General features: G+C 39.3%; 1 protein-coding gene across 8 annotated transcripts in view; it reads right to left on the reverse strand.

The window, feature by feature from the left end:
* Window positions 1-23,203, reverse strand: part of CSPP1 (centrosome and spindle pole associated protein 1) — a 226,232-nt gene that overhangs the window by 97,476 nt on the left and 105,553 nt on the right. For 6 of the 8 annotated variants that reach the window (XM_057531763.1, XM_057531766.1, XM_057531764.1 and 3 more), the window contains exons 2-3: window positions 10,314-10,422; window positions 8,457-8,556 (exon numbers count right to left, since the gene is read on the reverse strand). In XM_057531763.1, coding sequence (XP_057387746.1) covers window positions 8,457-8,556; window positions 10,314-10,412 — 199 coding nt within the window. In that variant the 5' untranslated portion in view covers window positions 10,413-10,422. Of the gene's footprint in view, window positions 1-8,456; window positions 8,557-10,313; window positions 10,423-20,412; window positions 20,565-23,203 lie in introns of those variants that run through there. The other 2 variants (XM_057531761.1, XM_057531762.1) reach the window with 2 other exon arrangements.

Raw genomic sequence — 23,203 nt, forward strand, 5'->3', positions numbered from 1 at the left:
CCATTATCCATTTCCAGAGTTTTTTCATAATCCCAACAGAAACTCTGTAAAAGAATCTTAGTTTTTTAAGAAAAACTTCCATTTTGAGTAGGGTTTCCTTACTCAAGAGTTTAAAAATCAAATTATATTTTGGGGTGATGACAACAGTGATGGCTGCACAACTTGTAAATACACTGAAAACAACTGAACTGTACAATTTAAATGGGTACAGTTTATGTTATGTAAATTATATCTCAACAAAACTGTTAAAATCAAATTACATACTTTTAATTATTTTTAATAGTAAAATGTTATATCAAGAAGCACAGATATCAGATCAGTATTTCGATTTGTGGAGCCCCTCTCGCTTTTTTTAGTCCTACTATGCAATACTATAGTATAAAGTATTATTTCTGAAGAAAATAAAAAGTTTCCTTAAAGAGTCAGCTACAAGAAATATAGATGAAACAACTGACTGTAGGTAATAAACCAATAAGGATATTACCATTTTTTGTGCCTTATTCCTCACAATGCAGCTAAATGATGGAAACTTATCATGACTGTGTCATATCACTGCTTTATTATATCACTAAAATATTTCAGGGGCAAAAATGCCAAAGTAGTATAAATATAAATGGATGTCTATTGATTTTTTTTTATTGATTTTTATGCAATACTAAATTCCCCTTTCTACCATAAACACCCGAATTCTCTTCATAAACACTTTTGGCCTGCTTAACTCCTGATGACAGAGGGTATAACAGAGGATTCCTTAGAGACACCTCTCACTCATGCTCCCAACTCTCTTCCAAAAGAATCTAAAGCATTCCATATGCTTGGAACTTTAAATCATCCTAGCATTCTTTCTTCACAAAGGAAATTTAAAAACTTTATTTTTAAAGATACAGAATTCAAGCCTAAAGAGAAAAATGGTTTGATTCTCACATTCAGAATGGAGTATCATATATGAAATTAAACTATAAAATCAATGAAGGCAAGGTCCATGTTTATTCAATTTTATAATTCCTGGCACACAACTTGTACTCAAAAAATGTTCACTGAATAAACGTGTAAAAGAATATATGAATGCATACCTGAGTAAGAGGAAGAATAAAGAGAAAGAACACTATTCTTAGTATTTCATTTCTGCTTCTAGTGGTCTGATTGCATAGAAAAAGTAAGTGTAATAACTAGTAACCAGAGCTACGTATCTCTCGTTATACAGGATCACAGTGGATGCTCTATTGCGTCAAAGGCGAAAAGAAAACAATGCTACAAGGGTGATGCCCCCTGCAACATGCTCAGCTTTCCTACTCGGCGGAACAAGTAATTTACAGCTTTTTAAGTCATGTGTTTAAGGTGGCTTTTACTGCTGATTTTCAGCTCTGCTTGGTGGGTTTATGGAGAAGAAAAGAAAGAAAAATCTGGTTCATTTTCACCTATAATTATCGTTCATACGAAGTTCAATTTTATTTATCATGAGTAGTTGCTTTTTACTATTGATTCAAATAGTGTTTGTAATAATTGTCTTAAAACACAGTAAGAATACATAATGCCTTCGGAATTATTTAAAATTTTATTAACTGAAGGTTTAGGCAACAGAAAATACTAACTTTTTAATTCTTATTTTTGTCATCTGGTACCAATATTTTATGGTAGTAGACGTAGGTCATAGAAATAAAATTAAGAGCTGTATGGAACAATTTAAATATTCTGTTCACTTTAAACTAAGCATTAACAATGGCATCCTAACTGACTTAATGAGCTGAGAAATACGGTGATACTTACCTTTTCAGAGCAGTTGTCTTCTCATGGTTCTAGTAGCAAGTAAAGCATTAGTGTCATCTTAGGGTCATTTGAAGTGATGTCACTTCACCAAGAACATCAGTGACTCTAAGTTAACATTATGTTTCAGAACTACAGCGATTAGAAGTATTTGGTTTCCATAGTGGCTGTGGGTTAAATATTTAAAACTACAGTGTATAATCTTTTTTTTTTTTATAGTTTTCGTTTTGTTTATTTATTTATTTATTTATTTATTTATTATTTTTTTTATGGCTGTGTTGGGTCTTCATTTCTGTGCGAGGGCTTTCTCTAGTTCTGGCAAGTGGGGTCCACTCTTCATCGCGGTGCGCGGGCCTCTCATTATCGCGGCCTCTCTTGTTGCGGAGCACAGGCTCCAGATGCGCAAGCTCAGTAATTGTGGCTCACGGGCCTAGTTGCTCCGCGGCATGTGGGATCCTCCCAGACCAGGGCTCGAACCCGTGTCCCCTGCATCGGCAGGCAGATTCTCAACCACTGCGCCACCAGGGAAGCCCCGTGTATAATCTTTTTAAAATTAATTTATCTTCTAACATAGCACTCATAGTAAATACTTTACAAATTACCATGAAACAGTTTCTTATTTTCATTATTATATTACCATGATAAAGTATTAAGTAAAAACAATCAAAGGACAAAATATAGGAAATAATAATAAGCCTTTCCCTAAGCAGGTGACTTAACAGATGCAGCTACTTTGAGGAGAACATTGTACTCAAACTTCAGCTATAAAGACATTATTACAAAGGATCCATTTGACTTGTACAAACTGAACCAAAGAGGTAGAATGTCTGGGATTTAGTTTGTAATAAGAGAAACCTAAGACTAAATATGCTACAAGGAATGACAAAAGTACAACTAAAAATTAGTAAAAACAACAATTTCCTTTTGTCTATTTTCCAAAATCTTTATATTAACTGTAATTTTTTAGCTTAGTCTAAACTCTAGAGTGACTCTGCAATGGGAAATTCTGCTGTTGCTTCTTTTCTGATACTATTTTTTTAATCTTTTTCTGGTATTATTTTTAAATTACAACAATGTAATTTTCCTTCCTTATAATTCTTTCTTTTCCAAGTCTCCATGAGCATAATTGTATTTAAAATGAATTTTTAAAAGTCATACCAGGGCTTCCCTGGTGGCGCAGTGGTTGAGAATCTGCCTGCCAATGCAGGGGACACGGGTTCGAGCCCTGGTCTGGGAAGATCCCACATGCCGCGGAGCAACTAGGCCCGTGAGCTAGTTGGAGGGCTGATCAATGGCATTTTGATATGAGTGAGAGATATTGCCTAGAAACGGTGGATGGATTAAAAAATACCTAGGGAATACAAAAGTTAAAGATGGATTCTGTAGTCCAAAGTTTAGAGGTGAGGGAGCTAAAAAGGAACCAGAAAAAAAAAAAAAGACTGAAAAGGATTGTGTTGGTAGTCTTCAAAGCCATCCCCAGGCTTGGTGATTTGATAGGACTCACAGGACACAGAAGTCATTATACTCACAATTACGGCTTATTACCATGAAAGATTATAGAGCAAAATTAACAAAGGGAAAAGGTACATGGGGCAAAGTCCAGAGGAAACTAGGTGCAAACTTCCAAGAGTTCTTCCCCAGTGGAATCACACAGGACACGCTTAATTCCTGAAGCAACAAGTTGTGACAACACATGTGAAGTGTTGCTTACCAGGGAAGCTCATTACTCAGTGCCCAAGGTTTTTAATGGGAGCTGGTCACCTAGGCACCCTCTGCCTAGTACGGACCAAAATTCCAGACTCTGCAGACAGAAAGCAGGTATTCTGCATAAACCATGTGGTTTGTACACCAGTTTAGGCACAATGAGCCACTCTTTCTATAGGTGTAGGAAACTATTTACAAGCTAAGTTCCAGACAGCAGCCAATAGCCAGCCTGTAGTGGAAACCTTAGCAGCAGACAGTAGCTGCTCCAGGTCTCTCAACAGATGCATTAAGTAGCTTTTTAATCTCAAGAGGTCATGGTCACATCCTTATACTATATGTCACAAAAGTGGTATCTTCAAACGCACAACAGGACCTATGCTACCATATACAGAAAAAGAAGAGAGGGCTATATACATGTGTGCACAATATAGTCATGAAACTGTACACAAGAAACTGCTTAACAAGAGAGACTAGAGGACAAGGTTGGGAGGATCACCAATTCTCAGGCTATATACTTGTGTTCTTTGTAATTTTTTACCATGTGCATGTTTTCCTTTATTTCTTTAATGGAAAATACAGGGAAAAAAACCCCAAATACAGCAATGCTCTCATCCTTGTCACTGAGCCAGGAACTACATTTCAAAAGCACTGCAGAAAATCTATGAATGTTGGGTCAAAATATATTTATGTATGAAAAAATGTTGGAAGTATTAACTGCATTATTTCATCTATTAAAAATGTTTTCCAGGATATAAAACATCAAAATCAAAGGAATAATGCTCAACCAGTCTAAGGGAAAATGTTCAACTTCTCTAAAGAAGAGAAAGGATTAGGAGATGATCTTTAACTGAGGTAAGATTGAACTAAATTTAAAAGATTAATGTAAGCATTTCTCTTCAGTAATTGTTATTAAACATGAAAATGAGCTAAGTAAGAGAAGTCTAAGAATTATTTAAATAAAAGAATCACAAGTATTATGCCTAGAAATGATTTAGGCAGATGGAAGGTATCATTCACTTTTACAGATCATTTTCAGCTGATTCTTTCACAATTTCATTAAATCTCAGTTATTCTAACTCCTTATCAAGGACACCATTTCATCAGCTTATACGGACTAAACCATGTACATGCTGTACATAATAAAGAATCTGGCTAGCCTCTGTCTCTGGTCTCTGGGAGGTAACTTCTAAATTCCTGGAACTTTCTGAGCGATGAGAGTGTCTCTGCTACTCCTGATAGGCCCCCAGAACATACCTCTTAGTTGATACCAATAAGGTGACTCACGAGCCCCTAGTTTATGCCAAAGAGATGACACAGACGGGGACTGGTCACACCAAAAAGATCAAACATGTAATTGGAGGGTTGGACCTCTGACCCATGTGACATCAGCCTGACCTCAGGAAAGCAGAAGGTCTGGAGACTGAGACACATGGACAATGATTCAATCATTCATGCCTACACAATGAAACTCTAGTAAAATTCTGGACACCAAAGCTCAGGTGAGCATCATGGTTGGCAACACTCTATACTGTCACATACTGATGTGCTAGGAGGGTGACACATCCCTGAGGCTGATAGAAGCTTCATATTTGGACGCTGCCAGACCAGGCCCCACGTATCTCTCCCTTTGGCTGGCTGATTTGTATCCTTTTGCTATAATAAAACTGTAATAATAAGCATAGCACTTTCCTGAGCTCTGGGAGTCATTCTAGTGAGTTATCAAACTTGAGGAGGTGGTGGAAACAGCTGGTCAGAAGTGAGGATGGGGACTTCCCTGGTGGTCCAGTGGTTAAGAATCTGCCTTCCAATGCAGGGGATGCGAGTTCGATCCCTAGACGGGGAACTAAGATCCCACATGCTGCGGGGCAACTAAGCCCGCGCACTGCAACCTACTGAGCTCACACGCTCTGGAGCCCACGCACCACAACTACAGAGCCCACGCGCCACAACTACTGAGCCTGCGCACTCTGGAGCCAGCACGCCACAACTAGAGAGAAGCCCGCACACCGCAACGAAAGATCCCATGTGCCACAAGGAAGATCCTGCGTGCCACAACTAAGACCCAATCCAGCCAAAAAATAAAATAAATAAATAAATAAGAAGTGAGGGTGGCCTGTGGACCCCAAATTTGCAGCTGGTATCTGAAGCAAGAGAAGCCTTGTAGAAGTCTTAATCTGTGAAGTCTGGTCTAAACCTGGGTAGTTGGTGTCAGAAGTCATTGTAACGCTCCTCAAATCCTTTTGTGAGAGGTGTTATATAAATGTTGGAAGAAGGAGCCACAGTGGATAAGCATTATCCATGAATATCATCATCTAACAGAAATGAATTTACAAAATCATAAAAATGTAGTGGTACATGACAGCCGTACCACTGATGTGACAGCTGTACAATGAGCTATTAATAGACTGTCTTCATTGGCTAAAACAAACATTGCCAGTTTATATATTACTGATAGCTACTACGTTTAATTACTCACTCAAAGTACGGTGTCACAGAGCTTTAATTCAATATATAATTTTAGACCAGTTTGTTTTTTAGACCAGCTTGTTTTATAATTCCTAGATGAGACCACTTAAGGAAAACTCTCTGTTGCCCAATTATTTTACATTTTTCCTAATGTCAAAAATTAAGCATTTGGCCTAATCTTAAGGCCACAATTATTCCCACAAGAAATCAGTAACTGAAGGCTAATAAGGTACAAAATTAGTCAAATTATATATTATTCTTTAGTAAGATTCAATGTGCATCAGAAATAATTATTACTTCGGTTGGCAATAAAAGAAACAATCCATAAAAATTAAATTCTACACACCTAACAGAACTGTTTATTTCTGCAATGGGGACCTTCATTCATTCAAAATATCTTCTCTAAGCACCGAAATGCCAGACACTGTGTTAAGCAATGAACAGACAATGGCAGGAAAGCTGGTGTGCCATTGCGGTGAAACAGAGAGCCGAACAAGTTCAAAACTATGCTTCAAGGGGAGAGCCAATGTCACAGGAGCACAAGGCAGGAACAGCCAACATAATCTGGTAAAAGTAATACAAGAGTAAAATTATCATACAGGAAACAAGAAGCCATTGAAGGGTTTGAAGCAGGGACTAACATGATCAGATTCGGTTTTTGGAACGATATCAACAGGCAGTGCAGAGACTTAGTAGAGGAGGCTAGACTGTAAAACAAAAAGAACACTAGAAAAAAATCTAAGTGAAAGACAGTGGAGGCCTACATAAAATAACCTCTGTGGAATCAGAGAACAGTAAACTTATTTGAGGTTCAGGTGTTAGAATCAACTGAACTACGTAATTATTTGTTATGGGATACAAAAAGGAAGAGAGGAGTCGAGGATGACCACGCAGCCAGCTCAGTAAAAGTCTGAGAGGAGTAAAGTTCATTTTGCACATGTTGATTCTGAACTCACAACATCCAAGGACAGATATTAAAAAATTAGATATATGGGTCTGGAGTTCATAAAAGCAATGGGAACTAGGGATAGAGATTTAGGAGTAATGAACGCACTGATGATAAATAAAGCCCTGTGAGTGAATGAGTCATTCAGGAAGTATATGAAATGAAAAGGAGGCCTAGGACAGAGCCCTAAGGGATACCAATTAAGGAAGAGGGAGAAGTCATTGACTGTAAGTTGGACTTTAAACTCTCCATCATTTGTGAATGTAATAGTCAAAGAATAATTTTTAATATAATTCTTAAAAATAAAAAACCTAGTTTAAAAGAATGTGAAAGAAGTCAGGAAATTAAAATTTATTATCCCCCAATTATGTGCCAGTCATCTTTTCATATGTATTCAATTATTGCCACAATAACCTTTTAAGACAGACGCAATTCTTAAGATGAGGAAACAAAGAGCTTAAATAACTTGTGACAGGTTGCAAAGGCATGAGAGCCGCAGTCCAAAGCAACCTGTAACTCCAGAATTTCAGTGATTCTGTCTGACCTGAGTGCTTGAGAGAACATACTATCAAACTTTTAAAAACATTATCTGTTGGAATAATTAAATTTTTCAATCCATAAAAATTTAGGGCTAGAAGATAATCCAACTTCTTTATGTTACAGATAAAGAAACTGAGTGCCTTAGAGATTAAGGCACTTAACCAAAATATAATGCTTAAGTTCACTAAACCTGTATATTGGCCAATAATTTGTGACAGACTCAGAATGGAAAGCGTTATCTATATATGAGATACTAAAAGTATGGCATTCACTTTGAGCTGTTTTTCTAGTAGTGACAGAGAGCCCACTATCTACGCAGTCTCTTGGCCAACATCCCCTTGTATTCCCAGTGGAATACAAATGCAAAGCAGCTAACAATTTAGGAGTATACCCATGGCCATGAAAAATCATCCACATGAGAACAATGCTTTAACCAAATGCAACTCATCATATTTGACTTCCTTTACGTGAAAAAGTTTCAGTCATCATCAGTAATTCACAAGATACACTTTTAAAATATTCATACATTTTCTTTGAAAAAAAAATGTACACCTACCAACAAGCCAAAATGAGGTAAACTTTCCCAAATATTTTCACACCAAACCATAACCAAAGACTCAATATAGCTAAATATTAACTTATTTACAATTCTAATATAGTCATCAATAGTATTTTGTATCCTTTAAGCATATGTCTTTGATTTTTAAATAAAAACAAGTCCACCACATTTATTCCACAATTAACACACTTTCTCTCTCACACACACAAATTCCATTCAAAATTTTCAATTTTGATACATACTTATTGCTATGATTTTATAAATCATAACCAAGACAGTAACAGTTAAAATGGGAAGAAGGTTCTCAGTACACATTATATTTCATATGTAGACCATACTGTCACATGTAAGAGTCCAGAAAGGAAAGGGTTATTAACTAGGATTCCAAATTTACCTTTTTTTCTGACAAGACAAAGCTCTTTCATGACAGCCTGCTAAGAATATCTTAAAATCAGTTTAGCACACCTAATGACATACCTAAGGAACCCTTGGTCTGTTGACTGTTTGGTGGTATGTTTTCCTTAGCCATGGAGATTAATATTTTACTGTTTTCAGAAAGCTTCTCTGATGCTGTTCCCTGAAAGAGACATAATATTTACAGAATCAGAGGGGAAAAAAACCCACAAAATTTACAATTAATCTCAGTACTTTTATTAAACAACTTGATGAAATTACATGGTACACCACAGAAGAAATTTAAATGTAAGGTTTGAGGAGTTAACCAAAGGTATTTAATATTGCAATGTTCTATTATTTAGCTCACTGACTTATCAACAAATACTCACTGAGTTCTTGAAACAGGCACTGTCCTGGGCATCAAAAACATATGAGTGAAAAAAATACAAAAGAATCTCTGCCATCACAGAGCTTATAAACTACTGTGGCAACAAACAATAAACATAATACGTAATTAGATTATGGTATATGTAGCGAGTGATACAGAGGAGCAATAGAAAGAAATAGAACAGTGTGAGGAGTCCCAGAAATGATGAGGGAGGGAGTGCAAGGCCTGATTGAATGGGTGATACTTGACCTAAGACTTAAAGATTATTACCTATCTACTATAATATTAGAAATTATAATAAAGCTGTACACTGTCAGCTAGTCCTAAGTACTGGAGAGTGGTTAAGAGCATAAACTGTGGAGCTGGACACATGAAGGTTCCAATCTTGAATCCACTACTGTGTGTACCTGGACAAATTACTTAACCCCTTTAAGCCTCACTTTCTGGATCTGTAAAACAACAAAAATTCAGCCTACTTCATTGGGATTTTATGATTAAATGATGTAATACATGTGAAGTCCTTGGCACAGCTCCTTGTACAAGGCAGATATTACGGAAGGAAAGCAAACTAGTGCGACGGTGAAGAGAACAAGCACTGGATTCAGGCTGCCAGGGATCAAAGTCTAGTTCTACTAACTCTGTCACCTAAGTCTCATTACTTAACGTCACCATGCCTCAGTTTACTCATTTGGAAAATGACAATAATAACTACTTATCTCATAGATTCATGCAAAGTATCAATTTAACCTCTAAAGACTATGCCTCATCCATAGTTAGCCCATAATAAATATTAGCTATATAAGTAAAATTCCTATATAATTAGGGTGTCCATATATTTTATCATTTCAATCAGGATAACTTTGTCCAGGACAAATGCTTAAACCAGACGACACACTGGGACAACAAGCAAAGCAGGACTGTCTTGCGCAAGCCAATATATACGGTTACTCTAATTAGGATGGACCATATGGCATAGATTAATCTACATTCTATATCTTTTTACATACACTGAGCCCACGAGAGAAAGTGCCACATCTATCTAGATTAGTGCTATATTCTCAGAGCCCAGCACAGTCTCAATAAATATCAAAAGTAGGAAAGCTTTGGGTTTCCCTGGTGGCGCAGTGGTTGAGAATCTGCCTGCCAATGCAGGGGACACGGGTTCGAGCCCTGGTCTGGGAAGATCCCACATGCCACGGAGCAACTAGGCCCGTGAGCCACAATTACTGAGCCTGCACGTCTGAAGCCTGTGCTCCACAACAAGAGAGGCCATGATAGTGAGAGGCCCGCGCACCGCGATGAAGAGTGGCCCCCGCTTGCCACAACTGGAGAAAGCCCTCGCACAGAAACTAAGACCCAACACAGCCATAAATTAATTAATTAATTAATTAATTAATTTTTTTAAAAAAGTAGGAAAGCTTTTTCACTTTCAGAAACATTTTAACAAATGTATATTCTGAAAAATACACACAAAAAAACTATTCTAATAAATTTAGTTTTGAAGATTTCAAAAATGTTTAAGATACTGATTCATTAAAAAATTGAATTACCTTCATTTCCATGTAAGGTGGATCACTTTCCAATTCTGCTTTGTCTCTGGCCAATTTGGCTTTTCGCTCTTCAATAAATTCATCCAAATTATCAGCCATTTTGTAGATACTAAAAAAAAATTTTTTTTAATAAATTTTTTAAAACCCTTCAGTGAGCATAGCTATATCAGGGTATCTTTAGGCTAATTATTAACATGCAGGCTTAGTCTACATTTAGTATTCAATCTCAGTTATCAAATTGAGAACTTCAAACAAGCTTGAATGAAATTTGCCTACCTGCTTTCAATCCCAACACCCCCAAAACCTACAACCTACTTTAAAATATCAGTAAAGAAATAAAAAAGAAAACAAACCACCACCACCATCCACACATATACACACCAAAAAATCCCTGAAGTCAAAGCACTTTCTTTTAAAGTTTCTTTTACTATTTGGAGGTAATTTTGAACTTACAAAAAAGTTACAATATGAATAGTATAAAGAACACCTGCATACTCCTTATCCATTCCCTATTGCTAAGATTTTGCAACACTTGGTTTACCTTTGCGCACACAAGTTTGTTCTCTTTACTCAATTTTTTCTAAGGTCATTCAGAGGGTGAATTACATATATCCTAGTCCTTTACCCGTAAACGTTTCAGTGTGTATGAAGAATTATTCTCCGGCTTCCCTGGTGGCGCAGTGGTTAAGAATTCGCCTGCCAATGAAGGGGACACGGGTTCGAGCCCTGGTCCGGGAAGATCCCACGTGCCGCGGAGCAACTAAGCCCGTGCACCACAACTACTGAGCCTGCCCTCTAGAGCCCACGAGCCACAACTACTGAGCCCACGTGCCACAACTACTGAAGCCCGTGTGCCTAGAGCCCCGTGCTCCGCAACAAGAGAAGCCACAGCAACGAGGAAGACTGCACACTGCAACGAAGAGTAGCCCCCGCTCACTGCAACTAGAGAAAGCCCGCAAGCAGCAACGAAGACCCAATGCAGCCAAAAATAAATAAATTTTAAAAATTTAAAAATTAAAAAAAAAAAGAATTATTCTTTTACATAACCTCAATGTATTTGTCAACTTCAGTAACATTGATTTTTTAATCTACTGTCCATGTTCCAGTGTCGTCACCTGACCTAACAGTGTCCTCTATAGAATATTTTTCTCTCTCTCTAGTTCAGGATCCAGTCTAGGTTTGGTACAGCATTTCATTGTTACGTCTCTTTAGCCTTCTTTAACTTGGAACATTTCTACACCCTTACTTTGTCTTTTATGCCACTAATATTTTTTGATACCGCCCATCCACCACCCACTCTTTTTAATAGAACAGTCCTTATTTGGAGTCTGCCTGATGTTTCTTCATGAGTAAATTCAGGTTATATACATTGTCAGAAGAAATATTACATGGGTGGTGATGTGTCCTAAAGGTGTCAACAATTAAAGACACATGTCCACCTGCTCTTTACTAGTGATGTTATTTTTTATTGCATGGTGGTCAAGACCGATTTCTGCATTACTGTTTCCTTGTAACTAATAAGCAGTCTATAAAAAGATATTTTTAGGCCATGCAAATATCCTGCTCTTGATGAAAATTTCTAAGATTTAGCATCAATTGGTGATTCTTAATTGATCTAATCTTTGATTCTAGATGCCTGCAAAATGCTAACTTTCCAATTCCACCACTCCCTGCATATACATTTACAAGTTGGCACTAATCATTCTATTCTAAAGAGCCCTTCCTTTGTGCATATTTATTTTCAGCTTATTATAAGTAAGAACTCATGAATTCTTATTTTTTTTCAGTAAGTCTTGGATTTTTAAAATCATAAGTTGTTAATTTTTCGAGGAATAACTTATATGCCATAAAATTCACCCATTTTTAGTGAAAGGTTCCATAAGTTTTAGTAAATTCATACAGTTGTACAATTATTACCACAAGCATACTTCCATCACCCAAAAAAGTTCTCTCATGCCCCTTTGTAGCCAATCTTCACTCCCACCCCTGGCTCAGGCACTGTAAGATGTTTCCTGTCTCTATAATTTTGCCTAATCTGGAAATTTAATATAAATGGATCATATAAGATGTAGTCTTTTGTGTTGGCTTCTTTCACTTAATGTAATGTTTCCAAGATTCACCCTTGTAGTTGCATCTATCAGTAAGTAGTTGTTTTTTATTGCTAAATAGTATTCAATTATATGGAAATATCATATTTTGTTTATTATTCACACATTGCTAGACATTTGAGTTGCTTCTATTTTGGGGCTTACTTAAGAATAATGCTGCTATTGGGGCTTCCCTGGTGGCGCAGTGGTTAAGAGTCCGCCTGCCAATGCAGGGGACACAGGTTTGAGCCCTGGTGTGGGAAGATCCCACATGCCGCAGAGCAACTAAGCTCGTGCGCCACAACTACTGAGCCTGCACTCTAGAGCCTGCGAGCCACAACTACTGAGCCCACGTGACACAACTAGTGAAGCCTGCGTGCCTAAAGCCCATGCTCCACAACAAGAGAAGCCACCTCAATGAGAAGCCCGTGCACCGCAACAAAGAGTAGCCCCCACTCACTGCAACTAGAGAAAGCCCACGCGCAACAACCAAGACCCAACACAGCCAAAAATAAATTAATTAATTAATTTTTTTAAAAAAAGAAAAGAACAATGCTGCTATGAACGTTTAGAGGCTTTTGTGTGTTTTCAATTCTCTTTGATAGATACCTAGGATGGAATTGCTGAGTTACCTGTAACTCTGTTTAACACTGTGAGGAACTGCCAAACTGTTCCTCTCATTCCAACCAGCAGCGTATGAGGGTTGTAATTTCTATATATCCTCACTAATGCTTGGTATATTCAGTCTTTTTGATAGCCATTCTATTAAGTATATAGAAGTATCTCATTGTGGTTTTAATTTGCATTTCTCTAATGACTATGATGTTGAGCATCTTTTCATGTCGTCATTCATATATCCATATATATAACCATTGGCACAATGTCTTCAAATCTTCTGCCCATTTTTAAAATTGTTTTCTTATTGAGATGTAAAAATAAATTTTATGCACACTGGATACAAGTCCTTCATCAAACATGTTTTGTAAATATTTTCTCCAAGTCTGTGGTTTGTTTTTAAATTTTCTTAATAATGTCTTCTTTTTTTAATACTTTATTTTTTAGAGCAGTTTTAGGTTTACAACAAAACTGAGCATAAGGTACAGGTTTCCCATATATCCTCTGCCCTGACTCATGCATAGTCTCCCTCATTATCAATATCCTCCACCAGAATGGTGCATTTGTTACAACTGATGAACCTACATTGTCACATCATTATCATCTTAAGTCCACAGTTTAAATCAGGGTTCACTCTTGGTGTTGAACATTCTATGGGTTTGGACATATGTATGCTACGTATCTACCTTTACTGTATCATATAGAGTTGTTTCACTGCCCTGAAAGTACTCTGTGCTCCACCTATTCACTCCTCCCTCCCCTCTAATCTCTGGCAATCACTGACTTTTTAATGTCGCCATAGTTTTGCCTTTTCCAGAATGTCATATGGTTGTAACTATACAGTATGTAGCCTATTCAGATTGGCTTATTTCACTTACACGTACTACTAAGGTTTCTCATTGTCTTTTCATGGCTTGCTAGTTCATTTCTTTTTAGTGCTGAATAGTATTCCACTGTCTGGATGTACCATGATTTATCCATTCCTTTACCCCACTGAAGGCTAGCTTGGCTGCTTCCAGATTTTGACAATTATAAATAAAGCTGCTATAAACATGTGTGGTGATGTCTTCTTAAGAGCAAAAGTTTTTAAATTTTATGAAGTCCAATTTATCCATTTTTCATCAATTTTTCATCAATTGTTTGTGCTTTTTGTATCCTATGTAAGTTTTTGCCTAACCTGAGATCACAAATATTTTCTTCTATGTTTTCTTTTAGAAGTTTTATAAGTTTCTCTCTTACATGTATTATTTCTTACATCTTATATCTATGATCCATTTCAAGTTAATTTTTGCAAACGGTGTAAGGCAAGGGTCATCAAGGTTCAATTTTGTTTGCATATGGAAATTATTTCAGCACCATTTTTTGAAAAGACTATCCTTTCCTCACTGAAACTAATTTTTTTTTAAATACATCTTTCAAAAACCCATAGGGGCTTCCCTGGTGGCGCAGTGGTTGAGAATCTGCCTGCCAATGCAGGGCACACGGGTTCGAGCCCTTGTCTGGGAGGATCCCACATGCCGCGGAGCAACTGGGCCTGTGAGCCACAGCTGCTGAGCCTGCGCGTCTGGAGCCTGTGCTCCGCAGCGGGAGAGGCCGCGATAGTGAGAGGCCCGTGCACCGCGATGAAGAGTGGCCCCCACTTGCCGCAACTAGAGGAAGCCCTCACACAGAAACGAAGACCCAACACAGCCCCCACAAAAATAATAAATAAATAAATAAATAATAATTTACCAAAAAAAAAAAAAAAAACCCATAAAACTTAGTGACTAATTCAATGTGTGGCAAGAAAGGAGCCAGTGATGACCAAAGTTTTAAGTCCTGGAAACTAAACGTGAATAGAATCCTGGACAAAAATAAGTCAGAAGAAGCTGGCTGGTGTGGAAAGGTTTGCTTTAGCTGTGTTAAGTTACAGCTAGTCAGACATGCTAATGGAAATGTCCAGCAGATTCAAGACTCAAATTCAAGAGAACCACATTAGAAATGTTTATTTAAAAGTCAACAATTTTAAAAATAATAGTTGAAGCTGTGGTAAATGAAGGTATACAGTGAAAAAAGATGACCCAGAACTAAATGATGGGAATGTTCACTTGAGGGGGTAACAGAAGAATTGAAGCTGGAAAAAAAGTACAAAGAAGGAATAATTAAAAGAGGATATAAAGCAAAACCCAGTCAACATAATTTGCAGAGGAAAAAAAAAAGATACAAGAAAAAAAGTAGTAAACAATATCAAATGCAAGAGCTAGAGAAAAAAGCATCCACTGAATTTAATGTTTGGAGGACAATAATAATTTGTAAAAATGCAGAAAAGCAAGTTTTACCTAAAAGAAATATGCTGAAACTTATATTGGTTAAGTAGTACATAATGTGAACTTAATTCTATTATTTACTTCCAAAAAGAACAATGATTTAAAAATATGGCCTTAGCAAAATATATTACAAACCAAGAAAAGTTAATATACTTTAGCCATTTTTAAAGTGCAATTTGTCACAAAAGATTTTTCCTAGTAAAAATTCAAAACAGTTCAACAGCAAACAGAGTTTTCAAGTTAAAGAAAATCACTTCTTAAAATCCCCTAATTTCCCTAAATAGTTTATGTCTGAAAGAAATAAAAGATAATGGTGGGATAATACATACAGAATAATATAATTTGCTATAAGATTTCATGAAGAATTTAAACCGAAATGTCATTAAATCTAAAAAAAAAAAAAAACAGGGCTTCCCTGGTGGCGCAGTGGTTGAGAGTTTGCTAATGCAGGGGACACGGGTTCGAGCCCTGGTCTGGGAGGATCCCACATGCCGCGGAGCAACTGGGCCCATGAGCCACAATTACTGAGCCTGCGCGTCTGGAGCCTGTGCTCCGCAACGAGAGAGGCCACGATAGTGAGAGGCCCGCGCACCGCGATGAAGAGTGGCCCCCCGCTTGCCGCAGCTAGAGGAAGCCCTCACACAGAAACGAACACCCAACACAGCCCAAAAAATAAATAAATAAATAAATAATAATGAAAGGTGCTAAAAAATAAATAAATAAATGTATTAAAAAAAATCTAAAAAAACAAAAATGTTTAACCAGGCCTCTTTCACTCTGAGCTATCTAACATCTGTTAACAATTATTAGTTTAACATGTTCTCTTCTTAGTTTTTTTTTTTTTTTTAAATTAAGTCCTAGTGCTTTGTGCTAGGACTTAATTCCCCTTAAAGTTACTTCTCTTCTTTTTTTTTTTTTTTTTTTTTAAATTTTTATTTATTTATTTATTTATTTATTTATTTATTTATTTATTTATTTATTTTTGGCTGTGCTGGGTCTTCGGTTCGTGCGAGGGCTTTCTCTAGTTGCGGCAAGTGGGGGCCACTCTTCATCGCGGTGCGGGGACCGCTCTTCATCGCGGTGCGCGGGCCTTTCACTATCGCGGCCCCTCCCGTCGCGGGGCACAGGCTCCAGACGCGCAGGCTCAGCAGCTGTGGCTCACGGGCCCAGTTGCTCCGTGGCATGTGGGATCTTCCCAGACCAGGGCTCGAACCCGTGTCTCCTGCATTAGCAGGCAGATTCTCAACCACTGCGCCACCAGGGAAGCCCCTCTTCTTAGTTTTAACCAGACTTTGAATTTATAGATATTTGAATTTCCCTTTACTATAATAATTTAACATCAATTATAAATTCTGGAATTGATTTCACATAACAGTAATCACAGCAATAAAACACATTTTTAAACAGTGGTAGTGAGCATAAAACACGCCATAGCTAAAACATGAAATTTATCAGATATAAGTACACATTATCTCTAATATAAGTACACATTTAATTAGCCCTCGCACAGAAACGAAGACCCAACACAGCCATAAATAAATAAATAAATAAATAAATAAATAAATAAATAAATAAATAAAATTTAAAAAAAAAAGGTGTTAGAAAAGACTTACAGGTTTGGGGCTTGTATTAGGTGATTTGGGGAAGGGTTTAAGGGAGCAGAGCCCTGCTCAGGATTAAATGCTGTCAGGAAGTGAGCATAATTCTTTGATTGGACATCTTAGTAAATCTCACCCACAGGGAGGCTAAAGCTGTAACTAGTAAAGCAGCAGCAATCATAATCAATTGGGAGAGGTGTCTGGCATTTTGTGGCTGGGACAACATTCATGTTTCGTCTATGTTTGGACATAACTATGGAGTGGTACTGTTTTTCTCTTGCTCCATCATGGACACAGAGCAGCTTTGTCTGATGTTGGTTTTCTGTGCAATTGCTTATCTTCAACAGAAGAACACCAAGCTAAGCAGTATTGTCAGGCCAGTTCCTAGCAACACCAAGGCCTTGGTGATAGTACAGGCCATCCTCTAGCTGTCATGGCCATTTTTCTCCTTCTCACTCCTAAAAACATGTGACAACTTATATAAAACATATTTCAACTACAAAATTATTCAAGAATTACTTAATGAATCACAGAAATTGAATTAATGGATACAGCCTAAGTACAAAATAGAGTAAAAATGTTTAAATTTAAAGATTAAGTTATAAGAAAGATCAGCTTAAGGAAACCTAAATGGGATTCTTTATTCTTCACTCTACAATATAACATCACTCACACTTTTTCCAAGATATTATTACCAGGTTTCCCCCCCCCCCAGTAGCTGTGTACATAGTATGTAGATGATAAATAGTTTTCAGAAAATCAGTTTAACTGAAAGACATGGATTTGAAACCAATTTCATCACTAATGACTCTATGTGATTGACCTCAATGTGTTCCTTAACCTCTCTATCCCTCAGTTTCTTCATCTGTAAAATGAAAGTATCTACTCTAGAGCTGCTATGAAGAAAAAATGATACAAAATGTATGGCTCCTTTGACACTCAGAAATCAATAAATCATAGCTGTTTTATTAATTCTCATTAGGGGAAAGGAATATTCTAAGTACATTTTATTGGGTTAACTCAGTTAAAGTCTTTGTATACATCAGTACTCACTTTTTTTTAAAAAGCCTCCAAAGTACACTGGGATTCAAATCGCCAATAATTGATACTTGTTTATCATAATCCAAATCAACATCTTTAAATCTTAAACTTAGGCGCTTCGTGCTTATTATATAGATAAAAATATAAGCAGACCAGAACATACTCATTCTGCAAAGCCTGAGTCAATCTAATAAACAGAGAAGATCCAGAAAGAACTGAGTATGCCCAATTCCTTTTCCCAATCTCACCAATCACAAAGAGAAGGGGAAATGTTCCCCCCATCCTTTGCCCTCTCCAGGAAGTGCAAATTCCCACCCCTCGATAGAATTAGGAATGGAAAATAACTCCCATCCCAAAGGAGGACACTGTTCAAGATGTTAGGAGGATGAAAAGTATAAAATATGATCCTTACCCTCAAATTTCGACAAGATTATGTCCCCTGTCACAGTGGCTCAGTCTAGCCAGACTGGGAGTTAGGGACTGATACCCACCCATATAGGACCCAGTAGCAGCATCAAGAAAACAATTTGAATAAGTCTGGAATTCAGAGTAGAGTCCAGGCTGGAGAAAAAAGGGTTAGCAGTTTTTAAAATAATCCTTAACACTATAAAAGAAGAGGTTGTCAGGAAAGAGACCCTAACACAGGAGAACAGAATAGCAGGGTGTGATTACATATGGCTGTGGGGTGCAGGGGGAAGCCTGTGAAAAAGCCTTAAAAGAAAGAGAGGGAGGGATGAGCTGAACCAGGACTATGTTTCTCATTTCCCACCCATCTGGAGATCTTTCCACAAATGAAAGGTGCTCAGTCTTTTTCTCCTGGCAGATGACATCCACATGAGCAACCTCCAAGGGCACATCCAAATTTTGACAAAACCCTCTAAATGTTGCTAAGAAGTAAATACCATGTTACTGGGGGGAGAAAGGAGGTTGAGGGTTAGGATACAGAGAGAGCGCAAATATATAAAGGCACAACTAAGTCTGTTAGCAGCTGTTAATAATACATCATTAATGGTGACTAAGGACAGTAACATAAATTAGATAACCTTTTGGTTATGCAAAATTGCCAAAACATTTATTCAAACACTTCTGTCTCCTACTCTGGAAAGTAATCAGAATTTAAGTGAGAATTATGTTAAAGGATAATCTGAAATCTGCTCGAAGTTTGTAATAGTTAAATCACATGTCTAAAAACTTCATTTGAGAAACACTATACTGAAAGCACCCCTTTTCAATTTACCTTATCAATTTACCTCCCTTCCAGTAGGTTATCTGTACTGCAGGAGACCCAAAATTTCATCCCTAGGGAGCATTCAGCATAAACTTAACCAGCAGAAAGTCAGTTTACTCCTAGTAAGAAAAAATATGCAGAAAAGAAAGCAGCATCCTATTGGTTACCATGGGATTCCTTTTTGCTTGTCAACATGAAAAGCCATTCTTTCATATAAAGTTGAACCTCTCTGAGGATAATTGGCTTTTTACAAACTCATATTGGTTACTATTTGGCTCTAGCATTTCCCGAGGTGTTTGGAAACTAGGTAGTGGTTTACTTTAGAAATTAGTCTCCCCCCAACAAAAGAAGGAAGGAAAGAAGGAAGGAAGGAAGAAAAGAAATTAGTCTTCCCAAAAATCCAAGCTAAACTTCTTAATCCTATAATCTTGAGAGCCAACCTCTCTCAAAAGATGAATCCCATTGCTAACATTTACTAAAAAAGGGATTCCAATCCCAGGTAACAATGCTAAAATCAAGGCAATTAGAAAGAAGAGGTTCAAGCTCAAGGAGCCGAAGGGAAACAGGATAATAACAGCACCGACCTCACAGGGCTGTGATAATTAAATTTTACTTGCAAAGCAAAGCACTGAGAAGCAGCGTTAACCACTAGCACCAAGTAAAAGGAAAGGTGCTTCGGAAGGCTTAGGCAAGTAGCGGAGAGCGGCTGATGGGGAGGGAAGGCACGAAAACCGAGGCACAACTGGTCTCTGGGCCCTGTGGGTGGCGGCCTCCTTAGGAAGCGTCAGCGCGTTGTCAGGCAACCGGGTCTCAACAGCACCCGAGGCGGCGGCTGCAGCTGCGACCCCGGGGTCCAGACCCGAGTCCAGACCGCACAACCAAGGCACCGCCCCGGGCCGGCCTTGCAACAGCGAGACCCTCACGCACAGTGAGCCCCGTCCCCGGATACCGGGCACTGCCCCCCAGCCAGGTTGCAGCGAGACCCCGACCCGGTCCCGGGTCCCCGGCCCTGCTGCTGCTAGACTCCAACCCCGTAACTCGGGCACCGCCCCTAGCCCGGCGGCCGCGAGACCTCAGTTGGCGGGGAACCCCTACCCCTACCCCGTTACCCCGGGACCTCGGCCAGCCTAGCTGCCGCGAGACCTCCGCCCACTGCGAGGCCCTGCCCTCGCCCCAGGGCCGAGAACCCAGCCCCGGCCACACCCCACCAGGCCCGCTGCCCACCTGCGGCCGACGGACTCTTACTCAGGAAAGCGGGCTCCCGGGCTTGCGTCGGGGAGACGCACAGCGCTCTAGTGAGGCTCTTCGCGGTCCGAAAAAGTGGCGGCGGTCGCCCAGCGCAGAAACAAGGTGACAGGCTGCCTGGCCCAGGCTCCGCCTCTCAGGCCGAGCCCTCCGCCCGCCCTTCGCCAACGGCCAAGCGCGGCCCCGCCCCACTACGGCCGCGGGGCAAGGCCACGCGGCCGGGGGCGCCCCCTGCCGCCCCGGAGGCCGCAGGACGCCCGGCAGTTCGCAGGGCTCGCCTGCACCTGGCCTGGGTACTCAAGACACCCGGTTCCCCTGCTCCGCCTGGAGACTGTTAAACCGTGGGAGACACGTCCCCAGGCTAAATTGATTCTGTCCCCTCCAAACCTTCCAAGCCCCAGCCGGCCTGGGTCAGAGCTTGGTGGGGGGGGCGGGGGAAGGGTAGGTTTGGTAGTGATAGAAAAACTGTTGGCATACCTCTCCGGGGCATCACTGCTCTCCCAGCAGTCTGGTCAACATTTTGTCCTAGGCTTTTACTACTAATTTCAACATATTCAGTTCACCCCAATATTTAGTGGCCATATACTACCGCTAGAAAAGAGATCTCTGGCGTCCCAGGACAGTGGGACTAAGAGTCCTTTATCTTAAGTTACTTTGTATAAGGGTTTGAAAGACAAATTATCTTCAAATGGAAGTTAATGTCAAAAACCTCAGGCGGGGGTGTGGACTCCATAATTCTAATGGTTTGGGGTTTTTTTTCCAAGTATCACAATGTTTATTGATAGATACAAGTATATAAAATCAGGGCACGAACATGACTTGATAAATTAAGTAGACTTAATTTCAATACTATAATAAGAGGGAGCAATTCAAATTCTCACCATCTGTTTCACACCCACAAAGACCACTTCAAGGGCATTTACGATCTCTCAAAACCGATCAGTTTTGTGCAAGTAAACCATGTTTCTTTTAAAAAGACTTGTGCACTTGCCCAGGCTCAAGGTTATTAAAATCTACCACATAAAGCCCATCACTAAAGGTAGAAATATAGGCAATATACTATTACAGCAGCAACCATCAATTACAGTTAAGAATTTTTCTGTAACAACCAAATGGATAATCAAATATTGCAACAACTCAAGTATTACCGAGCAACGTGCATTTCTACAGTATTCATTGTTGCTCTTCAGTTTTCTAACTTAAAACAGCCTATGATAACTGGCAGCAAAGAAGGTCCTTGCAATAGACTGCCTCTGCCTGAGAAATTACGATGTAATTACTGCATGCTGCTAATATACTATCTAAACATTAAAGATACTCACTCCTAAAATATTTGATGGTAGACTATGATTAATACATTACACTACAGGGGGCTTCCCGGGCTTCCCTGGTGGCGCAGTGGTTGAGAATCTGCCTGCTAATGCAGGAGACACGGGTTCGGGCCCTGGTCTGGGAAGATCCCACATGCCACGGAGCAACTGGGCCCGTGAGCCACAACTACTGAGCCTGCGCGTCTGGAGCCTGTGCCCCGCGACGGGAGGGGCCGCGATAGTGAGAGGCCCGCGCACCGCGATGAAGAGTGGCCCCCGCTTGCCACAACTAGAGAAAGCTCTCGCACAGAAACGAAGACCCAACACAGCCAAAAATAAATAAATTTTTTAAAAAAACAAACAAAAAAAAACAGTGCCAGGATTTTATAACCTTTGGATGAATCACTTAAGGGTAAAATGTTGAGGATTACAGGGAATTCTTAAATGAAGCAGCATTATAAAGAATAGAATGAAGAAAGATGAGAATAAAAAAAAAGACATTACACTACAAAAAAACCTTATGCAGAAGGAAATACTAACTGACGTGCTTTAAATATTGTGAAAACATTACAGTGGAATGAATTTTCGCAGTGGTTAGGTCAAGTGCAGTTACATCATAGCAACAGTATGTTTTGCACAACTTAAGGCTTTGGTTGGTTCTTTTAGTCAGCTTCTTCCTCTGATTCTTCTTCAGCAGTTTCTAGCCAGGTTAGCCACTGATTCACCTGGAACAAAGCCTTGCCTTTCCCTGTAAACTCGGGTTATATCTTCTTTCCAAGCCAAGAAAGCTTCTTCTTCAATAATTTCCATGTCATAGAAGTGAAAAAAAAGCGGAGTAACATGCCTTTCGGGAAGCTGCTATTGTAGCAGTGCACCTGAAGAGCATAGAGGGCAGTGACTTGTGGCTCAACGTGATCATGAAGGAATTTCTGCATTACTGGCTTGAAGGAAAGAAGCAGTTGTTTTTCCTGCTCTGTTCTTTGGAAGGAGCAGAGGAAGACTCTGTTTTATCACTGGGTGGGTTTACTTCACTAGAAATGTAAGATGCTAGGCATTAAGATGTTCACAGATCTTTTATCTACATGAAGTTTGGAAGACATGTTGTCTTTTTTATTATTTATTTATTTATTTTATAGCTACTTTATTTATTTATTTATTTATTTATTTTTGGCTGTGCTGGGTCTTCGGTTCGTGCGAGGGCTTTCTCTAGTTGCGGCAAGTGGGGGCCACTCTTCATCGCGGTGCGGGGACCGCTCTTCATCGCGGTGCGCGGGCCTTTCACTATCGCGGCCCCTCCCGTTGCGGGGCACAGGCTCCAGACGCGCAGGCTCAGCAGCTGTGGCTCACGGGCCCAGTTGCTCCGTGGCATGTGGGATCTTCCCAGACCAGGGCTCGAACCCGTGTCTCCTGCATTAGCAGGCAGATTCTCAACCACTGCGCCACCAGGGAAGCCCGACATG

This window comes from Balaenoptera acutorostrata, chromosome 17 (assembly GCF_949987535.1).
Source record: "Balaenoptera acutorostrata chromosome 17, mBalAcu1.1, whole genome shotgun sequence".
NCBI lineage: Eukaryota > Metazoa > Chordata > Mammalia > Artiodactyla > Balaenopteridae > Balaenoptera > Balaenoptera acutorostrata.